At 38.5% G+C, this 27,260-nt stretch overlaps 6 protein-coding genes and 1 long non-coding RNA gene across 8 annotated transcripts; 4 read left to right on the top strand and 3 right to left on the bottom strand.

Annotated features, from left to right (window-relative positions):
* Window positions 1–5,472: 5,472 nt before the first annotated feature.
* LOC124328114 (endoribonuclease Dcr-1-like) lies at window positions 5,473–6,202 on the top strand. Its single transcript, XM_046786938.1, has 3 exons — window positions 5,473–5,716; window positions 5,781–5,998; window positions 6,064–6,202. Exons 1-3 carry the CDS (start codon window positions 5,473–5,475, stop codon window positions 6,148–6,150), a joined length of 549 nt encoding a protein of 182 aa, XP_046642894.1. The 3' UTR covers window positions 6,151–6,202.
* A 3,341-nt stretch (window positions 6,203–9,543) lies between these two features.
* Window positions 9,544–9,925, bottom strand: LOC124344139. The gene is made up of 2 exons (XR_006919552.1): window positions 9,731–9,925; window positions 9,544–9,660 (listed from the first exon to the last, which is right to left on the bottom strand). It is a non-coding gene; the product is annotated as an uncharacterized LOC124344139 (long non-coding RNA).
* Window positions 9,926–10,405: 480 nt separating this feature from the next.
* Window positions 10,406–11,752, top strand: LOC124343422 (immunoglobulin-binding protein 1b-like). The gene is made up of 3 exons (XM_046796721.1): window positions 10,406–10,601; window positions 10,679–11,397; window positions 11,465–11,752. The coding sequence occupies exons 1-3, from the start codon at window positions 10,485–10,487 to the stop codon at window positions 11,679–11,681; spliced, it is 1,053 nt and encodes a 350-aa protein (XP_046652677.1). The 5' UTR covers window positions 10,406–10,484; the 3' UTR covers window positions 11,682–11,752.
* On the bottom strand, window positions 11,736–14,952 carry LOC124343036. Its single transcript, XM_046796148.1, has 9 exons — window positions 14,785–14,952; window positions 14,198–14,720; window positions 13,210–14,132; window positions 12,935–13,143; window positions 12,713–12,874; window positions 12,489–12,628; window positions 12,373–12,418; window positions 12,012–12,307; window positions 11,736–11,949 (listed from the first exon to the last, which is right to left on the bottom strand). Exons 2-9 carry the CDS (start codon window positions 14,715–14,717, stop codon window positions 11,840–11,842), a joined length of 2,406 nt encoding a protein of 801 aa, XP_046652104.1. The 5' UTR covers window positions 14,718–14,720; window positions 14,785–14,952; the 3' UTR covers window positions 11,736–11,839.
* Window positions 14,953–15,661: 709 nt separating this feature from the next.
* On the top strand, window positions 15,662–21,535 carry LOC124343016 (protein bicaudal C homolog 1-like). 2 transcript variants are annotated; one of them, XM_046796137.1, is made up of 18 exons: window positions 15,662–15,923; window positions 15,990–16,160; window positions 16,398–16,573; window positions 16,972–17,021; window positions 17,417–17,486; window positions 17,656–17,735; window positions 17,808–18,023; window positions 18,090–18,332; window positions 18,394–18,612; window positions 18,674–18,839; window positions 18,901–19,017; window positions 19,086–19,418; window positions 19,477–19,590; window positions 19,669–19,782; window positions 19,955–20,100; window positions 20,166–20,346; window positions 20,408–20,527; window positions 20,591–21,535. In XM_046796137.1, the coding sequence occupies exons 3-18, from the start codon at window positions 16,405–16,407 to the stop codon at window positions 20,671–20,673; spliced, it is 2,421 nt and encodes an 806-aa protein (XP_046652093.1). In that variant the 5' UTR covers window positions 15,662–15,923; window positions 15,990–16,160; window positions 16,398–16,404; the 3' UTR covers window positions 20,674–21,535. The 2 variants fall into 2 exon arrangements, with proteins under 2 accessions (XP_046652093.1, XP_046652088.1); XM_046796132.1 differs by having other exon boundaries at window positions 19,666–19,782.
* A 286-nt stretch (window positions 21,536–21,821) lies between these two features.
* LOC124343692 (protein C1orf43 homolog) lies at window positions 21,822–22,988 on the top strand. Its single transcript, XM_046797128.1, has 4 exons — window positions 21,822–22,080; window positions 22,145–22,292; window positions 22,370–22,589; window positions 22,670–22,988. Exons 1-4 carry the CDS (start codon window positions 21,922–21,924, stop codon window positions 22,773–22,775), a joined length of 633 nt encoding a protein of 210 aa, XP_046653084.1. The 5' UTR covers window positions 21,822–21,921; the 3' UTR covers window positions 22,776–22,988.
* Window positions 22,769–26,196, bottom strand: LOC124343090 (endonuclease/exonuclease/phosphatase family domain-containing protein 1-like). The gene is made up of 10 exons (XM_046796204.1): window positions 25,729–26,196; window positions 25,439–25,664; window positions 25,150–25,358; window positions 24,863–25,082; window positions 24,512–24,659; window positions 24,277–24,453; window positions 23,995–24,179; window positions 23,602–23,920; window positions 23,392–23,535; window positions 22,769–23,324 (listed from the first exon to the last, which is right to left on the bottom strand). Exons 1-10 carry the CDS (start codon window positions 25,845–25,847, stop codon window positions 23,197–23,199), a joined length of 1,875 nt encoding a protein of 624 aa, XP_046652160.1. The 5' UTR covers window positions 25,848–26,196; the 3' UTR covers window positions 22,769–23,196.
* Between the last annotated feature and the right edge of the window lie 1,064 nt (window positions 26,197–27,260).

The following is a 27,260-nucleotide window of genomic DNA, read 5'->3' as shown; positions in this document are numbered from 1 at the left end:
ATCCTACTGAAATCCTTAAGGGTTTTGTAAACCACTTTATCCCGCAGGTTGAGTCAACCCTGTCTACAATCCTTGAAGCCACGTGAAACGGCTTTTCAATTTTCTTAAAGGAGCTGCCCTCCATTCCTCACTGACTCTCACTGACGGAAATTTTACGTTTTTCTTCGTTCTGGTTATTCTTGGTCGGCTTTCCTGGTTTGCCAAATCTCACCACTGGCTGACTGATAGACAGCACGGGTTCAGAGAAGGCAATTCTACAGAGTCCGCCATGCCCTCTGTAGTCTTCGAAATTGATGATGGATTTAATTAATTTAATGCTAAGAGATGCACTGTGGCTGCGTTTCTTGACATCCAAAGTGAGTTCGACAGAGCTCAGCCCAGCCATCTTTTCTGCCTTAATTAAATGCTCTTGCCCAATTTACCTCCTTCACCTTGTTAATTGCAGTTAATTGTAGACTCTGGTTCTGATAATGGGGCGCTTTTTCGTCTAATCAACGACCTTAATTCTCTCAAGATCGAAGGCACTCCGCTGACAAGGATCGAACCCACATTTTTGCAATTGGAAGGATAAACGCATTACTATTTTAGCTATGCAGTCGCTGAAAATGTGAGTTTTTATAAGAACCTCCTTATACTGATAAAGTAGGTTAATTTGGTTTTCTCTACAGTTCATTTGCTCCTGCATTGCTAGGTGATACAACAGTATGCTGGAAAAATAAGCATACCCACCGAAGCAAAAATTAAAACTCCGTTTTATTACATTACCCAATATTACAGTTTTCGAGTTGGGCCTCACACAAACAACTGCACGAATAAAAAACACCGTCTGGGATTTTCCATACGAATGGCGGACTCTGGGTTAAGTTGATTATACGTAATTTTATTTGGGCCTGCAAAAACGTAGGTATGTAATGTTGCTAAGTCTTATTTAAAAGTTCATGTAATTTTTTTTTTCAGTAAACCAGAGAGACTACAACGGCTTTGAAAGGTTGTGGGCCAGAAACAAATCCGATGGTGGGTTCCAGTGTCGGCGGCGGTTTGTTTGGCAGAAATTTTTATATTCGAATGTTTTGACGAGAGCTGCGGTGAAAAGAAAAACCTTGTTCCGAACCAGAGACTCACCCAGACAAATTAGTTTCCCTAATTAAAATAGAAGTGAATAATATATATATAAGTGAATATTAGAAAACCGTCAAAATTATTCGTGCTTGTAAAATAGTTTGCGTCTCAAAATTATTACCAATGCCGAAAAGAGTAAAGGCTTCGTTTCTGAACAGTTTTCCGTCGGCGTTCAGGTTACGTTCTGGTCGGCAATGTTCTGGGTCGTGCCACATTTTGGTGTCTTGGAGCATAGAATTGATATTGACCGAAACGATGCTTCCCCGTTTCGAATGTTAAATTGATTAGTAAAATAATTATTTATTTTTATTATTCTATGTCTGATGGTAGAACTTTTGGTATGGTGAATCCTAGAAGTTGCGTTTCCTTCATGGCAAGATGTTAAACTCCTAATGGATCTACGCTAGACATTCTCATAACTTCCGTAATAAGCGCATCGGTAAATGGCAAGGTATGAAACGTGATGAAAGTTGATTGATTATTGCATAATTGTATACTACTCGCAATCTTTCCTCACCTAGCGCGATGTTCCAGTGACGGAAGAGAATCGCCACAGACATTTTCTATTTCTTCGCGAATCTTCTGTTGAATGGTTGGATAATTAATCATGTAGAAAACCCTAAATCCTAAAATTAAATTAAACGATTAAAAATTAATCTATTATTATACTTTCAGGAAAATCAACTTACCAATCGTCCCTGACGAGGTGTTGGAGCCTGCAGTGAATAGATCCTGTACTGAAGCTATCAGCTGATTTTCTGCACATCGTCAATAATTAAATCAGTTTTCGTCGTTCTTTCTCAGCAAAGTCACAAAAATCAGAAGACAACTTGATCTCGACCCCTTGCAGGCTGGATCTTGCTCTGAGTCAGTGACTGATGTTCCAGCATTCGACTCGTTCGTCCTTGTTGGTGTTTTTGACATAACAGAGAGAATTCTGGCTTCCTCAAACAAGTCCTGTTCCCTTGACCCAATTCCGATGCATGTTCTGAAAAGTGTTGTAATTGTGCTTGCTCCAGCTATTACCTCCATTGTAAATGAGTCACTAGTAAGTCAGATATTTCCCGACAGCTTCAAAACGGCGCATGTTACACCACTATTGAAGAAACCATCTCTGTGTCCCGAACAGCTTTCTAACTACAGGCCTGTATCCAATCTGTCTTTCTTGTCTGAATTGACGGAACGTGTTGTAGCTGATCAATTTGTCTCTCAGCTCAACATAACTTGTATGTTTCTGTGCAATCTGCTTATAGTACGTTTCATTCTTGTGAAACTTCTGTTATACGTGTAGTAAATGACCTGCTTAAGTCTGTTGACGAAGGGATGGGCTCTCTACTGCTTTTTCTGGATTTGAGTGCTGCTTTTGACACCGTAGACCATGCAATTCTCATTCAGAGGCTCATGCAGATGGTTGTTGTGTATCGGGAAGGGCATTGGACTGGTTCAAGTCGTACTTGAGTGGCCGGGAGTCAGTCAGTGAGTGTGAATGATGTTGTGGGAATCTTCCAGTGTGGCAATGGCTGTACCTCAGGGCTCAGTTCTCGGTCTGACTCTTTTCTCTACTTATTCTGGTCCGATCTATCACATATCAGTGCGTCATGGAATCAACTCTCAGCTCTACTCGGATGATACGGACCTTTACGCCAAGTTCAAGCTGAACCTTAAGCATTTTCACCAGAGTGAAATGTACTGTCGGCTGGCGGACTGCGTGGATGAGAAGACACCCTGGATGAAGAGAAACAAGCTCAAGTTCAATGGTGACATATCTGAGCTTCTTCTGGTCTACTCAGCCAGGAAGCGCTGTCGACATACGAAGATGGTGAATTAGAGCTTGACCCCTCATGCATCTATAAAGAATCTGGGCGTCATCATTGATGTGCATCTATCGGATTGAGGAGCAAGTTCAGAGTCTGTGCAAGAGGGCTAATTTTCACATCTGGTCTATCGGCAAGACTCGCAGATTCCTTGATGACGCTGCAGCTGAGAAGCTGATGCACGCCTTTGTTTTCTCTACAATCGACAGTTGCAATTCCCTTCTGTACAGGCTTCCTGACAAGCTCCTGAACAAACTTCAACTTTTCAGAACAAGGCGGCGAGAATGGTGAAGAGGGTAAAGAAATCTGAACACATCACCCCACATCTGATTGCCTTGCACTGGCTTCCGATAAAGAGCCGAATAGAATTCAAGATTCTTGTTTTGACATTCCGGTGCCTCCACGGATCAGCCCCAGCCTATCTATCTGAACTCATCACACCATATCGTCCATCATCTTAATAAAGATCTGCCGCATCATCTTATCTGCTATTTGTCCCACGATTTTGCCTCGATACATATGGCGCTCGCTCCTTCAGCCATGCATCTCCAACGCTCTGGAATAAGCTACCGAAGGTATTACGGGCAACCAACACCTTGTCATTGTTTAAGTCCTAACTCAAGATCATCTTTTTAAAATCGCATACAATATGTTATTACAGATCCCTTCAGCTCAATGTAGCGCTTTGAACATTTTATGAAAAGCGCTTTATAAATTCTTGAAAATGTAAATGTAAATGTAATAGTTTTATTTCAGATCGCTCCGCTGTCCTTAGTAGTCCTTCTTCCACAATAACCCAAACCGTTACGTTGGGCTTCCCACAAAATGGGGACACATCGCCCCATTTATGGAACATCTTCGTAAAAGATTTGCTCCGAGTTACGTTCCCTTTTCCAATATCAATCAGGCTATGCGGACGACCTTATCGTAGTGGCTCAGCATAATGATCCGAAGATTTCTTACTACAAGCACAGTTATATCCATAAAACTTTTCAAACTCGTCCACCGAGTAAGAGCTGGACGTTCTTGCGAAGCTACTTTTTTTGTTTTTGGACATCCCAATGTCCTCTCCGCTGGACGTTCATACGCGACGTTTGAACGCTCATTCTTTTAGATACAAAATTTTTTATTCTGCCAGGAATTGAACCCCTGTTTTTTCTCAATCTAGTTATCCGCTCTAACGACTGACCAATATGACCAATAGCTATTAAAATATATACTCCATTTGATGCATAGCTTAAAACTTCGTCTTTTCTTTCCGAAGAGGAATCTATTGAAAAATTTATTCTCAGCTGCCAACATTTTTCCTTTCATCGTGAGCCTCTAATCCGTAGCGTCCTTCATCTAAAGATAACTTGGCCCCCTCAACTTCACGTCTACATCCAATCAAAACAACTTTTCCTTGCCCCTAAACGTTTCCACGTTAAAAACACAGCACCTCAAAAAACCACTGACAAATGCACTAATTTCAATCCCAATCCACACAATCAACTATTTACTTCCCACATTTTCGCCATCTCAACATATGTATCCTAACTAATTTTTTGTTTGTTTTTGTTTTCACGTGAAGAGGATCCAGCAGCAAAGTCATCAACTATATGTGTTGAGAGTATCGGGGGAAGATTGTTCAGAAGCCAGTCCTAAAAAAAGAAAGAAAACTCTAAACTGCAGTTGACATCTATGGCTATACTTTTTAGAGGAGAAAATTCTTTAAACTTCAGACATTAATATTTTATGGTTTCTGTTGGTTTGCCAACACTTGCTGCCGATCTGATTTTACCTGATCTAACCTTGATCCATGTAAGAGTACAAAGAATCATGTCTTGACAACGCCTTTTCTTGTCAATTTTCTAGGCAAGTTGACACTTTACTTGAGGAATAGACTGAAGGAGATGAAGATCATTGTAAACTATTTTCCTGACACAATAAATTATGTTTTTTTGTAAAAGATGACTTTGAATTATTTCGTGAATCGTGTATGGGATTTTTTGGCGTAAGAGGTTTAGATTCTTTCCCTGTATAAAAATGTAAGAAAATTCTATTTAAAAAAAATAAAATAAAACAACGAAATGATCTCAGACTCAATGCTGTACTACCTAAAACTACGCTCTAATGAATTTGAACGTACTTCTAGTCGTAGTATTCGTAGTAGTATTCCTGCGGTTTTTCTTCAAATATTATATTCAAAACATTTTGCTCTATCAACATTTTTACGTCAAAAAGTGTGTAAGAGAACCAAGGTAACATTTTAATCCTTGTTTTGGCGCTGACATCGCATTGTATTCGCGCGGTTTCTTTTCAAAAAGTATATTCAAAACTTATTGCTTGGTCAATATTTTTACATCAAAAAGTGTGTAAGAGATTCAAGTTACTGTTTGAATCCTAATTTTGGTGTTTTTTTTTTGCCTAGTGGGGTTAAATAACCAACCCATCTTGGGACACCTGTTGTTGGTTTATTGCTGATATTTCTTATCAGAACTCCCAGTTTTTTTTTAATGAATAGCCATTGTAAAATACATTAACTTAATTATTTCTAGTAATGAAACGTAAGTTAGAGACCAAAGAGATGGGTGTGAGCCCCCTGCCCAAGAAGAGGATATGTTTGGACGGGAAAGCCATGGTTGAATTTTTGTTCAACGGGCTTGAAGAAGTGGAAAAAACTATTGGCTATATCTTCAAAAATAAGTTGCTGCTTATTCAAGCAATGACCCACTCATCTTACAAGAACAATTGCCTCACCGAGTCCTACAATGAACAGGAGTGTATAGGTGACCGAGTATTGGGTAAGCTAATTTCTTATTTCTCATAAAATTCTATTATTCTAATATTCTAACTGTTTATTTTTAGGTTTTGAAATGGCAAAATTTGTCAGTCTGAACTGTCAAGACACGATGGACGCAAAGTCGGCCACTTTTGCAACTCTGACGAGTAACGAATTTTGGGCAGTTCTCACCGTTAGGCATGGCATACATAAACACATCAAGCTATGTGATAACAACCTAACAGCTAAAATCGATGCCTTTGCCGAACAACAGACCCGTAATGGACACCAACACATGCATGAGGTAAGAGATTCTTACATATAACAAAACAATCTTTGTATCAAAACAACTTTTTGTTGTTTTGATAGTTTTTTGAGATAGTGGAGTCGGTGGACGACCCAGAACTGCCTTTCGCCACCTTCACTGAGCCCCCTAAGGAATTGGCTGACGTCTAGGAAGCCCTTGCCGGGGCTATATTCCAAGACTCGGGGTTTTCTAATGACATAACGTGGGCGGTTATCGCCCCACTTCTTGCCCCCGGAGGAACAATCAGTTACTGGCCTAAGAACCCTGTCCAGACCATTCATCGAAAATTTGGAAAAGCTATGGAGTTCGTGTAAGAAGTAGACATATTACTAATTTTTTTTATGCTAATGTTTTTTTTTAAATAATAGAGAGACAAAGATCATGGGTTTGACCTGTGTCACGCTCAATGTTGATTCCATTCCCATCAGTCGAGGTTTGGGGAAAAACGTGAAAGTCGCAAAAAGTGCCGCAGCCAAGTACGCGTTGCGTATACTAGATTGCTAAGTGTCCACATTTCTTTTCCAACCATTTGATTTGTTTTGCTCCTTGCTGTCTTAAAAATGAAATTTACTTCTAACCTGAAACGTGAAAGTCGCAAAGAGTGCTGCAGTCTAATACGCATTGCGTATACTAGATTGCCAATTGTCCACATTTCTTTTCCAAACATTTGATTTTTTTTGCTCCTTACTGTCTTAAAAATGAAATTTACTTCTAACCTGAAACGTGAAAGTCGCAAAGAGTGCTGCAGTCTAATACGTATTGCGTATACTAGATTGCCAATTGTCCACATTTCTTTTCCAAACATTTGATTTTGTTTGCTCCTTACTGTCTTAAAAATGAAATTTACTGCTTACAAACGAATTGCGTGTGCTTGCTTTTCAAGGCCTTTTCAAATCGGGCCGAACCAATCACAAGCGAGAAAGGGTGGGCTAAAATTGCGCTGGGGTAGTGGGAGCACGTCTCTAATTTTGGAAAATTCTAAAAACTTGGCGGTTATAGCCGGATATAGCCCTTGCCGGAGCTATATTCGAAGACTCGGGTTATTCTAACGACATTACGTGGGCGGTTGGTATGCTGAGCTCTTGGCATGATGTAGTCTCATCAATCGAGCAGGATTCATTTCAATTCAGAAGGGGGAAAGTACCACCACCTCGTATAACTTCTGATTCCGACAGCAGCAGAAATGAAGCTCCTTCCAAGCGCCGCTTTGAAGAAACAGTCAGCGAAAACGCGGTCTTTTCAGCCGAATTCAGTAGTCAATTTGAAGAACCAGTCAGAGAAAACGCGGTCTTTTCAACCGAATTCAGTAGTCACTTTGAAGAACCGGTCCGAGAAAATGCGGTCTTTTCAGCCGAACTCAGTAGCCGCTTTGAAGAACCGGTCCCAGTCCGAGAGGATTCTTATCAATTCAATGGAATGATCCAAGCAGCTTCCGATGATGAGGACTGGGAGGATATGGATATTGACCCGCTGTCTCCGCCGCCAAAATGGATTGTTTTGGAAAAAGCGTTAAGAAAGTAAGAGTCGTACTATATTACTTTATGATAATCGAATGTACTAATATTATGCTTTTTTTAAGGAACAGCAAAGCTCTTTTTGATAGCAAGGGTCATAAATATGGAATCAAACGGAAATCCCTTGATGGAAAGAAAATTACATGGAGATGTACAGTCCGTTGGGAGAAAGAAAACTGTCCAGGCATTGTTAAAGAAGAGAATGGGGTTTATCGAGAAACTATAAAACACACTTGCCAAAAGAAAAAAGACGTGCACGTACAGGCTAGAGTCTACTCAAAATGTAAGGAGGAGATACGGAAAAACCGACACGCAGTGCCCCGGAAAGTGTCTGAACCTGCACTACTTGAAGAGTTTCTGGACGACGAAGAAGCTGAACTGCCCAAATTGTCGAATTTAAATAGAGCGCTCTACAAGATCAAAGAAGCCACAAGACCAGCTAATCCAGCAGATCTGCATTTCGACATGAAGAGATACGTCCAAGCAATACCGAAACAATTTTTGAGAGGAGACATAAAAGTTAACACAAGAAACACGTTGGCACGTCATTTGATCTTCGCAACCGATAAGCAATTGAAACTCCTGAAAACTTTGAGAAAGTGGTTTGCTGACGGGACTTTTAAATGTACACCTTTCCCTTTTGTACAGCTGTTTAGTATTCATGGTTTCATTGAAAAGAAAGGCTTTAAGAAGCAGGTTCCTTTGTTGTATGTCATTATGTCACGCAGAACGGCTGAAGATTACAGTGCCGTGTTTGATCACATCCTTCAGTTGATCGGACATCCGGAAGCTATTGAATTTGTTGCAGACTTCGAGAAAGCAGTTTGGAAGACAGTACGTGCAAAACTTCCTTCGGTGACTATACGCGGATGTGGCTATCACTGGACTCAATCACTCTTTCGTTTCATCCAGCAAAATGGTCTACGACGAGCTTACAGAACCGACCAAGAAGTGAGAAATAAATGTAGGCAGCTGATGTCTCTACATTTGATGCCTCATGAGAAAATTGAAAAAAGATTTAAGTCAATCCAGCGTACGTGCCGAGGAAAAATGAAAAAGTTTTGTAGCTACATTGACCGCAATTGGATTAAGAGTAATACTTGGCCCCCAGTAAACTGGAGCGTGTTTAGACAAGATGACAGGACAAATAACGACGTCGAAGGCTGGCACAACAGAATCAACGAAGGAAAAAACGGCGCTTTCAACTTATTCCATCTCATCGATCAACTCCACTATGAAGCTACTCTAATTAGTCTCCAGGCCAAACTTATGGAACGCGGCGAAAACCTTAGAAGACGAAACAAGGCTTGCCAACAACTACAAGATGATCTTGTTGCTTTATGGGACCAGTACACCAACGATGATCTACCATCTAAGTTATTGCTGGAAAAAGTTGCCACCTTGTACGATATCTACAATAAGGCCGACAATCATTTTCAAATTGTTGATGATTCTGAAAGCGATGTATCTTCAGATTAGATGTACTTTGAATTTCCGCTTTTTCCTTTTCTTTTTGAGTTTTGGCTCTAATAAAACTATTTATCAGCAATGTATCTTCAGATTAAATTTATTTTTATATTTGAGTTTTGGCTGTAATAAAGCAAAGTTTATTTGGTACTGATACTAAGATACTCATACTACGATCATTACACATAAATTTTTTATTACGGGCCGGAAAATCAGTTCCTTTCCGGACCATTTACACGCATTACCGGACCATAAAAAGCGGGCCGGAAATGTATGGGCCGGAAAGACGTAGGCCGGAACATCATGCAATCGGGCGGTTATCGCCCCACTTCTTGCCCCCGGTAGATTTGAATTAATTTATAAATGTTCAATTAACTCAAAATTTTAAATTTCAGATGGAAAGATCAGTTACTGGCCTAAGAACCCTGTCCAGACGATTCATCGTAAATATGGAAAAGCTTTGCAATTTGCGTAATATAATTTGACATATTACTAAAAAAAATTTATAATGTTTTTTTTTTTTATAATAGGGAAACAAAGATCATGGGTTTGACCCGTGTTACGCTAAAAATTGATGCAATCCCTATCAGTAGAGGTTTGGCAAAAAACGTCAGTTGCCAAAAGTGCAGCAGCAAAATACACGTTGAGTATACTAGATTGTTAATTGTCTAGCATTTCCTGTTTAAGCATTTGATTTTTTTAATTTTTATTCTCCTTATCGTTCTTAAATATGAAATTTAAGTCTTACAAATAAATTGCGTGTGCTTGCTTTGCAACTGGTTAAAATTGGCGATGTTCCAGTCTGCAGAGCCATCGCAAAAAATCGGACCATTCTGTTGTCTGCTGAGTGACAAGACTACCCAAAACCTAGAAGTGTAAATCTATACTCGATACATGGTTGTCAAATAGGGTTATATTGGGTGATAAACTGAGCAGAACCAGAGTCATCTAGCCTATGGTCGCTGCAGTCAACGTTAAATTCCAATAGCCCTCGACGACCATTTGCAACATCTATCTAAAATAGGGGTTTAATTAGGAGTAAAAATAGGGGTTTTCATATTTGGGGGTCCCCATATTTCCCATATGGGGATTTGACGGGAAGCTACTTTTTACTAGCGACTTTTGTATGGAGGCATAGGTCTCAACGAATGCCACGCCATCTAGGCTGTTGCGGCATACGGAAATACATTGAGACCCCCCTTTAGTAAAATGAGCGGAGCCCCCTCTTATGGGAAATTTAACAGGGAGACTGGAAATATTGAATTTTTTTTAATGGTTTAGTATCAAAGTTATATCAAAGTTCATGAAGAAAATCTCATGATGCAATTTGTTTCTGGTTAAAACCGGTTCTTAATGACTCCACTACGTGGTATTCATGGATAGTTGGTGTAATCATTTTACGAGTTACGACTACTAGATGGCAACCCGTGTAAGCACTGTCTCAACTTAGTAGTCTATGGCTTTATGCTTCAGTATAAAAACATAGCATTAAGAAAACGGAAATGTCGGCCGATTTAGAAGATGGATCTGAAACGGTGTCAGGGTTGTTTGACAAAGGATTGAAGATATATCATGGATTGTGTGATACCATGGATCCTTCCAACAGTCCTGAATATCAGGTATGTAGTCAGTATTCTATTCAAAGAGTTTCTTGGTTTATTGTGTTTTTCAAACTATTTTTTTGAATGATTTATAGGCTAAAGTTAGAAGTTGCATTCAAATACTGGAGGATGCAACCAGACTTGTCAGCTCCCTTGGACTCTTTAGTACAAATGAAAGTGTTGATGAAGTTGCAACCAATGATTTGAAATTTTTCCTCTTGCCAGTGCTTCTTGGGGATTTGAGTCTGAAACTCAATTCAGATGACCGATTAAATATTCTTAATGTTGCAGAAGTTTATTTTCAAGATTTTCTTCAGCGATGCAAGGATTATTCAGTTGGAGGATTGGATATCCCTGACGGAGATCAACTTGTGAAATGTGAGGAACCACCAAGACATCCTGGTCCTATGGGGTTTGAAGAAATGGCAAGACAAAGAGAGGAGAAAATCAGGAAATTCAGAGAAGCCAAGGACTTGGAATCGAAACTCATTGAACTCAAGAATGCTCTTGAAAACCCTAGTTCAGATGAATCAATTGCACGTGAATACTACATATTATTGATGAAGAAATTTGTTTTCTCAACTATTGAAGAACTTAAATCCATAACTCAAGAAAAACCTATCGTTGAACACCTCATCAAAATTAAAAGAGGCGGTTGTGATGCCAAAAAATTACCACCATATGTGGGCAAACCATTGAAACCTATCATTATTACAAGGGATGCCGTCCAAAAGGCAGTTTACGGATTAGGATATCCTAGTATTCCCGCTATGACGGTAGAAGAGCTTGTTGATCAAAGAATGAAGGATGGATGGTACGTGTATTTAAAGCAACTAAATTAATTTATCAGTTCTAAAATCAATTTAATAAATGGGATTTAGGTATGGAAAATTAGGTGAAACCTCTGGCAATTCTCGTTCTCTGCTTGATGAAGCAAAAAATACAGAAATGGCCGCTTTGAAAGCGGAACAAGAAGCAACAGATTTAGAGAGAAAGGCTGAACTAGACCAAGAAGAACAACTTATCCGAGCTCGCCAATATGATGATTGGAAGGATGACCACAGGAGAGGCTACGGGAATCGGCACAACATGGGCTAATGTTATGGATTGAACATTGAATGTAATTCCAAAAAGAAACCCGTCAAATATAAATTTGCTTGTATAACCAACATTTGTATTCTTTCGTGTAAGATATTGCATACCTCTCAAAATATAATTCTTTTTAGATTACAAGAACAAATAGGAAATCAAAATCTTCAACCAAAATGTGTGGCCGAAAAGCCTTCATTTACATCATTGTTATTTTCTTCTTTATTTATGGGAATGTCACCGACACGTTCAGGAGTCAAAGAATTTATCTCTGCGTCTAGATGAAAGAAAAAATTAGTAGAGGAAATAGCAAGTATGTAAACATGAATACCGACTTACTTTGCTGCTGGGGTTTGGTATATTGAATAATCCGTGATTTAGGTGTATACGAGGAAACCATTGCCTCTTCTGTTTGTGGAAATCTTTTGGGTGAGTGACTGATTCGTCCGCTACGAGTGACATGCACTCTCGTAGATGGGCTTTCAGATGATTGCGGGTGAATTCTTAGTTCTTCAGTTTGACCATATCTATCGGGGGAACGAATTGGTCGCCCACTACGAGTAGTACATTGTGCCGATGGGGAAAATTGTATCTTGGGAATTTCAAGGAATTTGCTGGGTGGCAGAACTTTTTCCCTAAAATAATAATAATTTTGCTGTTACAACTGAAATTGCAAAGGAAAAGGATTGCAATAGGCTACCTCTTAGCTAAAGATGTTGAAAAAAGAGGATGATCCAATATAACATCTATTTTTAAAAAATCCAATATCCATTTTAATCTTTTAATTTCATAATAGTTAAAAACTAATAGGCTTACTTGTAGAATGACTTCTTGGTCGAGGACTATCCGTGTGACATGGGGACTGATGAGGCGAAGAAAAGAATGTATGATTTTCAGACTTGTGCTTCATTCTTCTGATCAGTTTGGAGTAAACCGGGGTTTCAGCTTGTATTCCACTATCGTGTAGAATTCCAAAATTAAATAAGATTTATGCATAAGGATTTAGAGAAAACTAATTTATCCCTGAAAAGGATTTTTACCTCGGAGCAGACAATTCTTCATCTCTTATTTGCTCAATAGCTGACTGACCCATTTGGCACGGTTTGTCGGTAAGGTTTAAAGCTGAAGCTGAAGCAACTTCTCTGGGATTCAAAAGCGATGACTGGTCAGCGTAAGAAACAAAATCATCCGTTTTCAACGAACTGCAAATGTTAACAATAATGTTCCATTAATTTGACCAATGGAAGAATAAATAAGTTTACTTTGATTCCATATGTTTTTTCCTCAGAGAGGCAATATGAGACCTGATCCCAGACGATTTAACTTCAACTTCGCCAATAGTTTTCTTCTTTTCAGTTTTCTTTCTTGGTTTCTTTGTTTTCTTCAATTGGAAATGGACAGTTTCTTGGCGGGTCCAACCATCTCTATGAAGACAATCTAATTCGGTAAATTTGTTTTCAACATCGGTTACCTGGGAACACAAAATTCTTTAAAACTGACTTTGAAGACTGAATAGAAATTTTTTTAAATGAAATACCTGTAGCAAAATCATCTCCCAAAAGCCTTCCAAATCAGTTTTCGTAATTTTCTTCTCGTCACTGTTGTTCTCAAATTGAAGTATCAGGCCAGCGTACTGATGAAACTTTTCGCGCTGAAGTTGCTGTGTCTGTCCAATAACAGTGAGAACAGCCCCTGTTTCGTCGTCCGGTATAGCGTTGTCTTGTTTGAGCTTGTCGTTCCATAAACGACACAATTCATCCAATTGTGTTTTCTTTTCATCTACTTGGGCTCGTAGTTGCCGGGCAATTTCCATGTTTTTACCATGCGTACTCTGCTGAAGTTGGTCTTCTTCGAGTTCAGCCTTGTTGGGAGACGCTATTTGAACGGTAGGCTCATTGACTTCAGAATTACTCATACTGGTGTCTTCTTTAGTTTGGTGAACTTCTTGTACTTGTAACTGTTGGGCTACTTCCATGTTGTTCTTGGCATGCAAACTCTGCTGAAGTGGACTTTCTTCGATTTGAGTTTTGCTGGGAGATTCTGTTCCAGATTCAGTAAATTCCAACGTACTGTTATTGGTGTCTTCGTTATTTCGATGAACTATCGCTAATTCAATTATTTCGTCATGTTCTTCCTCAGTAGAAGTATCGCTTTTCTCAAGTTTTGATTCAGCGATCTCTTCGGTTACACCTTGATTGTTGCCACGTCTGTTATCCAAAGGTTGCTCGCCATCCGAGTCTTCTGAACTGTCGATGTCTGAGCCATCTTCCTGAAAATCAAACAATTGCGGAGCTGACAATTCTTGCGTATTCAATAATCTGCTGAATGGTTTCTGAACTGAAGTCCTTCGATCGACAGCAATAAATGGATTGTGTGTAGAAAGACGTGAAGAGGAGCTGGCAGCAAAGTCATCAACTAAATTGATTGGGTGTGATGGGACAGAAAGTTCAGGAGCCAGTCCTAAAAAATAAAATAAAAATTTGAATAGATTGAATTGAATGACACACTTATAGCTATAGCTATACCTGTTAGAGGGGCACATTTTTTACACTTCGGACATGGAACTATTTTTATTTCTGTTGGTTTGGCGACACTTGCTGCTGATCTGATTTTACCTGATGCTTGACTGGATGTCACCTGCTGTTGGGTGGGAGTCACCTTGCCAACACCTGTTCTTGTCACGGTTTTCTTGGCAGGTAGACACTTTACTTGACTAATAGACTGAAGGAGGTGAAGATCATTGTAAACAATTTTCCCTGGTACAATAAATGGTGGTTTTTTTAAAGATGACTTTGCATTATTGCTTGACTCGTGTATGGGAAATTTTGGATTAGGAATTTCTTTCGAAGCTGCAGCCTTTGCTCGTGAAACAGGTCTTGAATGAAAAAATTTCTTAAATTTGCTTGCACATGAAATGACCGACTCAACATTCTTTCCGTACTGTTCCTTCCACTTAGACTTCTTAACCGTTTTCGGCTCATCACCATGTTTTACTGTGCTTCCATATAAAATTTGATCAACACGTGATTTCCGAGGTTCTGCCATAATCTGAAAAAATACCAATAAACAAGTTAGACCTTTCCTTGCACCATAATTAGTTGAGAAATTTTACTTGGGGAAATGCCAAAAAAGTGAAAATTTCAGATCATAAAACGAGGGAAAGATGCTAGCTGGAACGAGAAATATATGTGTTTTGAACGATTTCGAGATCAGACCAATTTTCTGTGTAAGGCGTTGCCAGTTCGATTTATATTTCTCTATGCTTCGGCTTGTTGATCAGCTGTCAACATCAGCTGACCAGAGCAGTGATCGTGTAGCCAGCAACAGCATGGTGTAAATTGTAATACTAATATACACATGTAATACTAATACACCATGGCAACAGCAAGACGCATGCAATATTTTTTTTTTTCATTTTGGTATATTACACTGAAAGAACTTATACAATTTTGCAACATTACATAAATTGAATCAATTGTTTCATAATCTCATCAGTTACACACTCATCTACCCGTCGTTTGATACTTTTAAAATAAAAAAATGAGTATCTGTATATAAAGATTGATAGCAAGATTACAATCGATTTGTTTCCAATCGAAACAATTTGGAATAATGTCTTCAAGTTGACAAGATGGACATCGCCATTTATTACTACAATGAAAATATCTCGTATTGCCTCAAGGCACGAACAATTAGGGTTTGTCATTGTAATCCATTGTACGAGAGAAAGGGTAAAGAGCGAAAAAATCTGAAAAGAGAAGTAATGGTAAGAGCTGTCCACTTGGAGATACCTTAGCTTTTTTCATTAACGTAAATAAGGTTGAGATAGGAAGAAAGAAAATCTGCGCGCCGCTCTCAACCTTTATTACAGGTATCGGGTAATACCATACCTTGAGAGGAGTGGAATATTGGGTCATAGGTAACCCGTCACCTGGCGGCGAAATCAGTTATTTACACGTAAATCTGGTTTGCTGCGTTGAAATCGCCCACTAGTGTTTTCACTTTCTATAGGGCGCCCCGTTGGGAGAGTCACCTAGCACGCACACGCACCGTTGAAGGGTTGGCCGATTTTCAGTGACAATCTTCACGCTCACTCAACACTTCATCACTCTTCTTCTTCGAGCCAAGACGTATCGTGATTATTAGGGGGGTTAAAAAACAGTAGACTCGATATTGGTTTCCTATTTTGTTAGCCCATTCTATCTTGGCCTTAGCATCATTCACTGTTTTCTTACCACCTTTCGATCGCCAGTAATAAAGAATTCCTTATTTTTGCCAAAGGCTTTTTCAATCGATTTTAAAACTGATCTGTGCTAGGCCATCTTTTTTCAAAAGTAACTTGGAACCATTCGTTTCATCGCATATCTCATCTCGCCCTTTAAATCGTGATTAATTGCTGCTGAAAAATCGAAAAAAAAACTTTTAATTCTACCTGCCCTCTGCAAACAATTTTATGTCGACAGTGTGAAATCTCAATAGTGAAATAAGGTAAGAATAATCAGTAATCATTACTTTTCATTGGCACATGTTGTACTAACCCGCCATCTTTACTTTCCTGTAATCATTATTTGCCCCCTCCCCCTTGAAACTAGGGACTGTAATTATGTGTCATACCTCAAAGTCAATGACATTGATTTGATTGTTTGTCCTAGAAATAGTCTCGATTGAGATATTAGTAAGTGATTGGGTCACATTCTCATTTTTTCTTCTTTTTTATTTATACAGGATAAAGATGATGGAACACGTCATGGATTTAGCATCAGAAATATCGGAAAGTTCTTCATTGGTGTCTGAGGATCTGCGAACTTTAGATGGTAGCGTCGATGGTGAACCCCGCGCTGATGGACTGTACGAAGAACGCTTTCGTGTTGATCGACGCAAATTGGAATCAATGCTTTTAGGTGAGGTTGCTACCCAGTATACACTTGTCGAGAAAACGAACGTTTTCGACGTTTTTGGCTTTTTAGCTAACATTAGCCGAAGGGATAAGTAACTTAAAGTCTCCAGGGAGGTTTTCGTCCCCCACGACCATTTTTTTTTTCATCCTGTTAGCCTAGGGCTGGCTTATCGAGTCAAGGGAATTGCAATCACACAGGACTAGATTCTTTTTCTCGCAAGTTCAACAAAACAAAAGAATGATTGCTGGTCATTCGCCGGTCGTTACCAGTTTGACCCTTAAGCAAGCATCACCTTTCTTTCTTTTGAAGAGAGATAGGGTGATGTTTTATTTAATGAAAATTGTGAAAAGTTATCTGGATTTTGGTTTCAATTTAAGTGTTTTTTCTTATTCTCGTTCTAGTCCCTGCTGAGGGTGGAAGTGAGGCAGCTGCTGAACGATTTTTTCTCAGGGTAAGTTTATTAAACAGTAAAAGTTAATGTGTGTGTAACATTGTAATGGCTATTTGACATGTTACAAAAATTGAATTTTCTTTAACGGCCATTCAGTGACCACCGATTAGTCTGTGTCCTCAAGTCTCTAGAGGGTTAGAGATGAGGGGGTGAACATTTGATTTTCATTGGTCGAAGCCATAAAAGGGGCTGGATATGTGTTCTCGAGTCTCGACTTTTCGTGTTCTTGGACATTTTGAAATGTGCTCCACTATTCCAATTTCATTACATCGGTGTACACCGTCAGTGAAAGTGCTTCCGAAAATTCTTACATAATTTTATTTTGGTTCGGATGGCCATTGTTGTGATTTTTTTTTAACATTTTTACTTTGATTATTTCCTACGTTTGTGCGAAGGTCATGCAAGAAACGAGTACTGTTATCATGTGGCCAGAGAAACTGAAAGTTGGTTCGAAATCCAAACGAGGTTAGTGTAAACTATTTTAAAAACATTTAATTTCGTGATTACGTCAATTTGACAGTAAAAATTGAGTGTTTGAGCTTTTTTAAAAAAATTGTTTATCGGGTTTCTATTTCATGATAAAGAATAGTTTAAGACTTAGCATAAATATTCTAATTTCATTATGTCATTCCAGATCCACATGTTCGAGTGGCCGGGGAGCCAGAATCAGTTCGCGCTGCCAAAGAACGTATCATGGCTGTTCTTGATACTAGGGTAAAAAATTAACTAAATTTGAAAATGAAAACTGAAGGTTAATGTTTCAATTTCTTTTTCTTCATTTTCCAGCAAAGCAACAGAGTGACTCTAAAAATGGAAGTGAGCTACACAGACCATTCTCACATTATTGGACGTGGAGGTAATACCATTAGCCGCGTTATGGAAGAAACGCGTTGCCACGTCCATTTTCCAGATTCGAACCGCACTAATCAGACGGAAAAGAGTAACTTGGTTACTGTCGCTGGCGAATTGGCTGGCGTCGAGAAAGCTAGAGCTCGCGTTCGAGTAAGACGCACAATTCCAATGTTTACAATTTTGCATGGTTTTAATTCATTTATTTTCTAATAATAGGATTTGATGCCATTGGTGGTTATGTTCGAATTGCCCATTACGGGTTGCTTTCAGGCTTTTCCCGATGTGGAATCGCCATTTATTCAAAACTTGCAATCGCGTTACTGCGTTCAAGTTTCTTTTCGTGCTCGTTCTCGTGGACCTCGTCCAGGTGTGGTCGTTATTAAAGGAAGTGAATCGGACGTTGCTCCTCTCAAGGAAGCCGTTAAAATTCTTGTGGACTACTTTTGTGGAACATTGGCTGTAAGCAATATTTCTGAATAATTTGCAATAATTTTTTACTCATTTTGCATCTGTTCTGCAGAATCAAGTGCAAGTTTGCATGACATTGGAGATCTCGCCCCAGCATCATGCTGTTGTTCAAGGTGGCAATAAAATGAATTTGCAGCACATCCGTACAGTCACTGGAACTACTATTATGTTTCCTGATCTGACTGATCCGCACATTCCTCCTCTTCGTAAAAATACCGTTTCAATCAGGGGGTCGCTGGATAGTGTACTTCAAGCTCGTTTGATGCTGATGGTAAAAATTTCATTCTACTACCAATGTCTTGTTTGTTTTACCTAACTCTAAATATCAACAGGGTTCACTTCCCCTTATGTTGACGTTTGATTTACGTGAAGAAGCGGAGCCTGACCCATTGACTGTTTCAAAGCTGGTCGAAAAGTATGATGTCATTATCTCGATTAAGCCGAAACCCAAACTCTCAGTCAAATCGGTGAACATTCGAGGTTATGAGCGTAATGCTGGTAGGTTGTGTGAATATCATGTATTGGAAATCGGTTTTTATTGTCTCGTTTCTTTCACTAGGTAACATCTACGAAGCCCGTCGTATGATCTTGGGGTGTTCAGATGGCGATGAGAAGGTGGTTGCTTCGATTCCAACAGCATACATAGTTACTTCAACAGATCCTTCGTTTAGCTTCCGTAAGCTCAATTAATTTCAAGTTTTAATTATTTACAATTATAGCATTAATAATTCGTGATTGTAATAGGTCATACTGTGATCTCTCTGTCAACTCCAACAATTTACTCCGTTTACCACCAAGGTGGATTCGGTGGTTACTCGTCACCCACATCTCCAACGTCCGCATGCTCATCAACGTCGCCATTCGGATATCACAATATTCAACCAATGGCTTTGACTAATAACTGCTTCCCTCAAGGATTTCCAACTCGACCGCCTCAGGCTTATGGGGTTGTTCCTGGTATTCATCCTGCTGCTGCTCAGTTTCAGCACCGTAATACGCTTTCGGCTAAAAATCTGCAAGCCTTCAATGCCTACCAGACTCATTTGTACCCAGAAGTGTACACTGACTTTCGACAAGGTATTTATGTCAAAAAATTCTCGGCTATTCAGTGGAATACTTTCGTTTTTCCAAGCAGGCCCTGGATCGAAATCGAGCAGTGGAGTCTCCAGCCCGACTTTTCCGTCTGGCTCCATAAGTCCTTGTGATTTCCCTTTCGGCCATCAAAATACTATGCTGCATGATTTCACTGGCAAGTTTTTCTTTGTTTCAGGACGTGCTATTAATTAGTGTAATTTATTGTAAATTGTAAAATTGAATTGTAAAGCAGAACTTCAAAACCGCATGGCATCCCAGATGAACGATGGGTTGGCTAACTGGGAACGAGATCGTCGTGTGACCTCTTGCCCTGATTATGAGGAAAAACAACTTTTGGCTTTGAATGGTAAATCTATTTTATTTCTTATTCTTGATTTTTTTTCTTCAAGTATTCTTAGACCATCCTTCTTAGTCAATTGTACTGTAAACGAAATCTTTATCTACTAAAAAAATTGTACTGCTTGAAAAGGTTTTGAATGAATGGTTGAACAGTGTTATAATTTTTCTATTCTTTAAAGCCATGAGACAAACTCCTAATCCATCGCAAGCTCGGGTGCCAACTCCTACTTGGGCTGGTTATGGTTTCAGCAAATCGTCGCGCCAGACTTCGACATCCGAAAAGGGATTATTTTGCGATACGCCGGATTCAACTACTTCCATTAAGGTATTGCATATTTTTTTTTATTTTTAATCAGTCGAAGGCATTTAGTAATTTTGTAACACAAACAGAATGAGACCCATCAACGCCGTAGTCCGTGGGATGACCCTGTTTCTTCTGTGAAAAACGGACCAGACTTTGGCTTCAGTAGCAATTTGATTGACTCTGTCTCGTCTTTACCGAAACCCAGCGTTGCTGCTGCTAAAGACCTTTCTACTCTATTGCATTCCATGGGACTCACTAAATATATCGGTAAATTTCTTATATTTTTAAATTGTAATGATTGGATTTTAAGATATTGCTTAATGACTAGAACTTTTCGTTGAACACGAAATCGACTTGGAATTGTTTAAAACTCTGACGGAGAATGAACTTCGTGACCTTGGCATTCACGCCTTTGGCGTGCGCAGACGAATGCTACTCACTATTGCTGGTAAGTTTACACAATTATCAGTTTTTGTTTGATGGAATTCTTATTTTGCGCTTGTGTTTGAAGAGCTGAACAAGAAGACCGTATTTTCTGGAAGCGCTGCTCCGGGAGCCGAGCGTCGTGCTGCCGTAGCATCCAAGGACGTTTAAATTTATTGCAAGTTGAAACTTTTCAGATTGTTTGAATTAAATCCTTATTTTTTCATAGCAGCGGAATCTCTTCCTTCTTCTGTCCTTCCGATTATTTATTGCTAATAACGGTTTGCCTCTTTGATTTTTTCGATCGATATAAGCACAACGCGTCACTCCCCTCCTATCTTTTGATATTTGATAATTCCATTTTGTTTGCCATTTCCTCTTTAATCTTTCCCACCATCTACACACTTCTCTTGGTGTGACTTATATATATATTGAAACTTTTTGATAATATTCTCACACTCTTAATTACAAAAAAAAATCACCAACGAAAAGAAGAAAAAAAAAATAATAAGTGCACACGTTTGGCTCTACTATGACGACTTTTTCACTCACCTCCAAACTTGAATACCTTGATCTTTGTGAACTCACCTCTAGCTTTTTTTCACGCTCATAAATACTCCCAAGTCGTTTTCTATTCAACTTAACCCTCTAGATCCCTAAAAATACTTCGATAAGACCAAAAGAATCCTTGACTTCTTTTTTCTGCTCTCCTTTTTTACGCATTGGGCTGTGTTAGAACACTCAATTTTGCACGAATGTTTAAACTAGGCAAAAAGGATTGATTGTAAACTTGTGTGTTATCTCAAGTCGATGGATGATGTATTTTTTTGTCACCTGCCACCCATTTTTTGAACTATTATTGCTATTACCTAATTTTTTGCATGTTGTCTTGTTGATTGGCGCCATGACCGATAGCGTGTTATTGGCCTTCCCTTTCTCACATGTTGATTTATTTCTACTTTGTACACTTGGTGCGCTCTTCCTTCATAATTTTTTTGCAAGGTAAAAAAAATACAAGCAGTTAAAGCATAAATATTACTTTTGAGATTCTATTTGTAGCATCTCCTTGTGGGAATAATTAGGAAATATCAAGGTATTTGTCGTCTTAACTTTTAGTAGCTTCAATCAAAAGCACCAAAATGATAAATGAGTTTGGCCGGTTTAAAAATGCTGGCTACGCTAATGTAAGTTATGATTGATAAGAACGAAGCGAAGAAAATCCATTTGTGCAATTAGCTGGTCTATGAAAATTGAAACATCGATCGAAGCAGTTGGGCTAGGCATTTGGAATAGATCCATTTTCTTCCGCTAGATGATTAGATATGTCAAACAATGCAGCAGACGATCTTACTTCGTTACAAGTTACAACTAACCAATAAAAGAGAAGTGATGTAAACAAAACACTCCAAAAGAAATAAAATGATTAGTGACTTTTCAGGAGCCACCATAGTTATTTTTATTGCATTAGGTTCCCTTGTATTAGTCTTATTGTTTATCTTTGCCAAAAGACAAATAATGCGATTTACTTTACGATCGAGAAGGGGTCCACATGTTCCAATTGGTCATTCCGCACCCAGGGTAAGCAGAATATTTTTCCTTTTTTATTGAACTTCTAATAATGTTCAACTCATTTGTAATAAAGTGGCTTAGAAAAGAAATTGAACGCAGGCTAGACCTTGTTGGCCGAATCAAACATGAACCAAAACTTGTTTCTGAAGCTAGTTCAGCTGATACTCACAACCCTGAAACCCTTTGCCGGATGCAAGCTATGGATGACATAAAGATTTTAGGTGCAGTAATTTTCACTATTAATTTGCATCTTAGTTATTATACATTTTAAATAACTGTAATTTTTGTATGTCTGTAGAAATTCAATTGCAAGCTGCAGATCCCAAAGCAGGGAGAATGCCCAATGAAAATCTCAGACCCTTTTTAATGGCTCAAATTCCAGGAATATTAAAAGGATGTCATCCCAAAACTATTCACCAACTTTGTGATTTGTATGAGAGAGCACGCTTCTCTCCAGATGGATTCACTTCAAACCACCTTGAAACATACAGAGAACTAGTTGCAAGTCTTGTTCGGATGTAATAATTTTTCACATATATTTATATTTTTAAATCATTAATTGCTTGTTGATTAAATGCATTTCAAATTATGGTTCTAGATCTCAAACCAACAGAGTCAATCAAGGCAATTCTAGCCCCAAAACAGGTATCACTACCAAAATGAAGAAGAAGAAAGAAACATCAGTTGCTTCTACTAGTCTTTGATTATTTGTTTGTAATCAACAGCACTGTCTACATGTCGCGTTGTTTTTTCGACTTGTACGAAAGCTTTTTACTTAACACGAAAGCGAAATCAATTCTAAGTTTGCAATACTGTTAGTTAAATGTATCAAGAATGTGACAGGTATATCAGGTTAATGTGAAATTTGTGTCATTGAATTAAATCACTTTACGTCAAATAAATGAACATGAAATGTACTGGAGAAAAATTGCACGCATATACCGTCCAGTTAAGGAAGGCACTTTTTCCCAATATGAGCTAAAAGAAGGGGGGGGGTATGGGTGGATTTGTCAAAAGCATCATCCCGATGAGTTTAATAAAAAAAAATAGAGCAAATAATTGAGTGGGCGCCTCCAACTTCCTTTAAACGTTCAAATAATTAAAAAAAAAAACACAATCTAAGGTTTAGTCACCTTCCTCATCTTCTTTAAACTCTACCCAAATAGGACAAAACATAGAAACAGGGCCATTCCAACTCCAACCGTTCGGGATAAGTATATGAGTTAATCCATTCCGGATAACCCCACAAGAACCTAAGCAAGACAAGAAATTATGAATAGTGCATTCTATTTTAAACTGTTTAGTGCCGATTTATATTACCAGTGAGACCTTTCTGGGAGTAACGGCTGACTAGAACATTACTATAAATCTCCTTTGTAGCTTCCGATTTTCTTTGTAAGTAACAGGTTGACTCTCCTTTCGGCACCACAGGTCGATAACCCAAATTCTGGAACTCTTCGACATCTGAATCAAGTAAAAACATTATGAAAATACTTTGCTGACTGTAAATTCGAAAGTTTTTTTTTTTACAGAGTGAATGGTTTGTTTGACTTAGATCCACCATGCAGAGAATACGTTCGGTTCGCGAGAGATCCATTATAGACTTGACTAATTGTGGAACAAGAGCTGTCGATGTGTTATCAGCTGCGTTTGTAAGGGAGCAAGAGACTAGAGCGAGTACGACATTGAAGTACTCGACTGTCGCTAAATGAATTGGTAGCTGAGTACACGATGTTGAGTCCTTAACTTGCAAGGCCACTCGGTGTAAGTAACCAACCCTTCCATCAGTTATTGTGCACAAATAAGGCTCAGTTGACATTCCTTCTAATTTGTTGATATTTTCACATAACTGAAAATAACGGATTTATTTTTTATTAGAAAATATGTCTTATGAAGGGGTCATTCGATAGACCAATAACTTACCTCCTTAAGACCAAGAGGATCTTCAATGCCTTCAATGATCGCTATTTTAATGTGATAACGGGTTAACAAGTTGCCCACGACATTAACAACGCCTGGGTTTTGTGCCTTCTCCACACTTAAACCATCCAAATTCCAACTCAAAATACGTAATCCATTTTCGCAGGGCTCAACCGGATCTCCATTGACTGTAATTAGAGATAAAAACAAATGAACATTTTTTTCCCGAATTTTTTCAAGGAAGTAAAGACCCCCTGGGGGGCTAAAAAAATATGTTGTTATTACTGGATTGTGCGGCATCATTGGCATCTAGGGCACTTTGTGTTTCATCGAGCACTCTTGTAAACTGGGACAAGGATGGGAATACAGGTGAAGGACTGGAAAGAAGAGGTGAAGTCGGCCTGATAAATCCGCCCGTGTTTAAAAGAGGACCTGACGGCAACGAAGCAGTTCTTCTATGACCTTAAAGATAAAAGTAGAAATAAATGACATTTCAATAAAAAGAAATCAGATTTCTTACTGTGCAAATTTCCATTTTGCATTTGCTGCTGGCCATTCGGAGTTGCAATATGACTACTCTCCAATGCTAAATAAGGTCCCAAAGCAGATATAAGTCGCGTGTTGAAACCGGTGACTTTTCGTAAATCGTACAGCGTTTTAAAAGGGCCCTTATAAATAAATAACATTAGGTAAAGTCCATTTTCGAGAGTTTGTGGTCATACGACGAAAGTTTCTCTTGCATGATTTGCTTTTGTTACGCTTTCACACACAATTTGATTGCGTGCGTCCATTTCTTTCGTTCAAAGACTTCACACACTACTTTGAAAAAGCAAATTTCGCGAGAAACCTTTGCTACATATTTGTAACTTACTTTTTTTTCTCTGTAGTGTACTAAGTGTGCTGCTAATTCTTGAGTGATGCCATCAACAGTCATAAGCTGAAAGATGGATGCGGTATTGATGTTAACTGGGTCTCGGCGCCGTTGTCGTCGTGGGCGATCAGGTTTTGGAGAGGAAGCGATTGAAATGGTTTCTGCATTTCCATTCAGACTATTAATGGAAGGATTCCCAGTAATTATAGACGCTGTTGAACTGCATCGAAGAAACAAAGACATAAATAATATAACGAACATGAAATAAACAGGCAAAGAAAAAATACCTTGGGACTTTTTTGCCGATGCAGATTTCTGGTTTGATAGTTTGTAATTTTGCAGCACCAACTCCTGTTACTAGAGCAAGGTCTTCAACTTTTTTGAATGCTCCTATAACATTTCTGTGTTCAATAATTGTGTGAGCTATATTCCTGGTGATTCCAGTCAGAGTCATTAACTCTTCTTCTGTGGCTGTATTAACATCAAGCCTAACTACCTTAAAAGTATAAAAATAAAAACATTAATATAAAAACTGACCTTTTTGGATTGTACGTTTAATAATTGTTTTAAAGTTACTTCAAATTTGTTGAATGACATGTTAAAAGCAGCACTTAAATGATTATCTTTCTCTGATTTTGAGCGAATTGAAGATCCTTTGACTTTCGGCAAAAAGCTAGCAATGCTTGCTTTTCCCAGGCTCTTTCTTGTTGGATGTTTCCTAGAGACACCATCATAGTATTCTGAAGTGGCATCCAATTTTGTTAGGTCATCCAAGTTTGAATTTTCTGGCACAGTTGAATCACTGTGATGATGGATAATAAATTTAGTAGTTAAGTAATGGCAAGTAGGAAAACAGAAAGACATACCTAAATTCTGCATGAGAATGATTGTCATGACTTGTGTCAGACACAGAGGCATTACAAGCTGGTGCCAAGATAGCTTGACGATGTGGAAACATTGGTTCTTGGCTTACACATTGACCCATTTTATAAGTAAATTTTATATTGTTGTTTAAAAAACACACTGAAGTTCACTCTTTTTTCCAATTCAATTTGATTTTTTTTAGTGACCAGCCCTGACACCATTCCATCCACCGAACATCGGATTAAGACTACACTGTTTGACGATCGAAAAAATAGCTATCTACGAGCCCACAGCAGGCTCAGATAACAAAAAAGCCTTGTGTAAATAAGGAAGTGGACCTAACTCCTAAGTCTCCAGCCACATACACTTCGTACTTGTGTACGAAAGTCGACAGATCCAGAAATCTGTTTCAGCTATCCGTGTTGTTGACAACTAACCTTCCACGACGTTTTTCCCAAACTCTAGAAAGTAGAAACTAAACAAATCACAACTCAAACTTACGGAATGGCCGCTAGATGACCATTTTTTTAAACAAAAATATTGAAATCACCGGAAATAATTCATTTACCCACTAATATGTTTGCGATAAGATCCCTTATGTCGTCGTTCACTTCAAAAATAGAAGATTTTACTTCCGGTCTATTCGGCTGTGTCATGCAGAATGCGTATTTAATAGATAGTAGAAAATCCAGACATGATATACAGTCTGCATACTTTTTGTTGCAACTTTATACGTATATCAGTAGAGCGATAACAACCGTGAATGTACAAACGGACAGCGATAGTCTGAATAAAATAACCCAGGCTCAAGCTCAGATAGTCCTTACATGGAACAGGTTTCAGTGTTTCACAAACATTTATTTGTTTAAACCTGAAACCGTTAACGAATTGCGCAATAAACCCAAGTTTATTCGTATATGACGTCTATGGAGCAAACTTGGAATCGCATCTAGGAAGAAAAGCGTTTTATCAGGTTTATACCTTTTTTTAATCTTGTGCGTCCATGCGTACTTGTTTATTTAACGTTTATAAATGACGAGGTTCAAATGATTGTCGGAACGATAAAACCTACACGCGACGTCATTCTGAATTTCCCATATAGTCTCAGTCAAGTTCCGCCGGAAGCCCAAATTCCTCTGAAATCTATCTCTAGTAGGTAATATAGATCTGCTGACCTAACGTGTGACCATTTGACTTTACTAATCTCAATCTGATTGTATAATTAATTCAGATTGATTCATTCTATCATATTCGAGATTATTTAATTAAATTCAAAACACTAGATTTACCCGAACAATGAGCTAATGACCAAATAAAATGTGATACATCTGCTATAATATTCGGAGAATCTTGACTTTGGCAGATCGACTCCAACACTAGTGAAATAGACCAACCAATGAAAGCGAAAATAGTTTGAGAAATGAGAAGTGACTCAAAGACCCACGCAAACGAGGAAAACTACAGTAAGATAAGAAATTCAGAAGTAATTTTTTTTTAGCGTAAAACAAGGCTATCAGCTAGTTATCAGCTAGTG

Source organism: Daphnia pulicaria, chromosome 1, assembly GCF_021234035.1.
Source record: "Daphnia pulicaria isolate SC F1-1A chromosome 1, SC_F0-13Bv2, whole genome shotgun sequence".
Classification (NCBI taxonomy): domain Eukaryota; kingdom Metazoa; phylum Arthropoda; class Branchiopoda; order Diplostraca; family Daphniidae; genus Daphnia; species Daphnia pulicaria.
The sequence above is the reverse complement of the archived record's forward strand: the minus strand, read 5'-3'. Positions and strand labels throughout refer to the sequence as shown.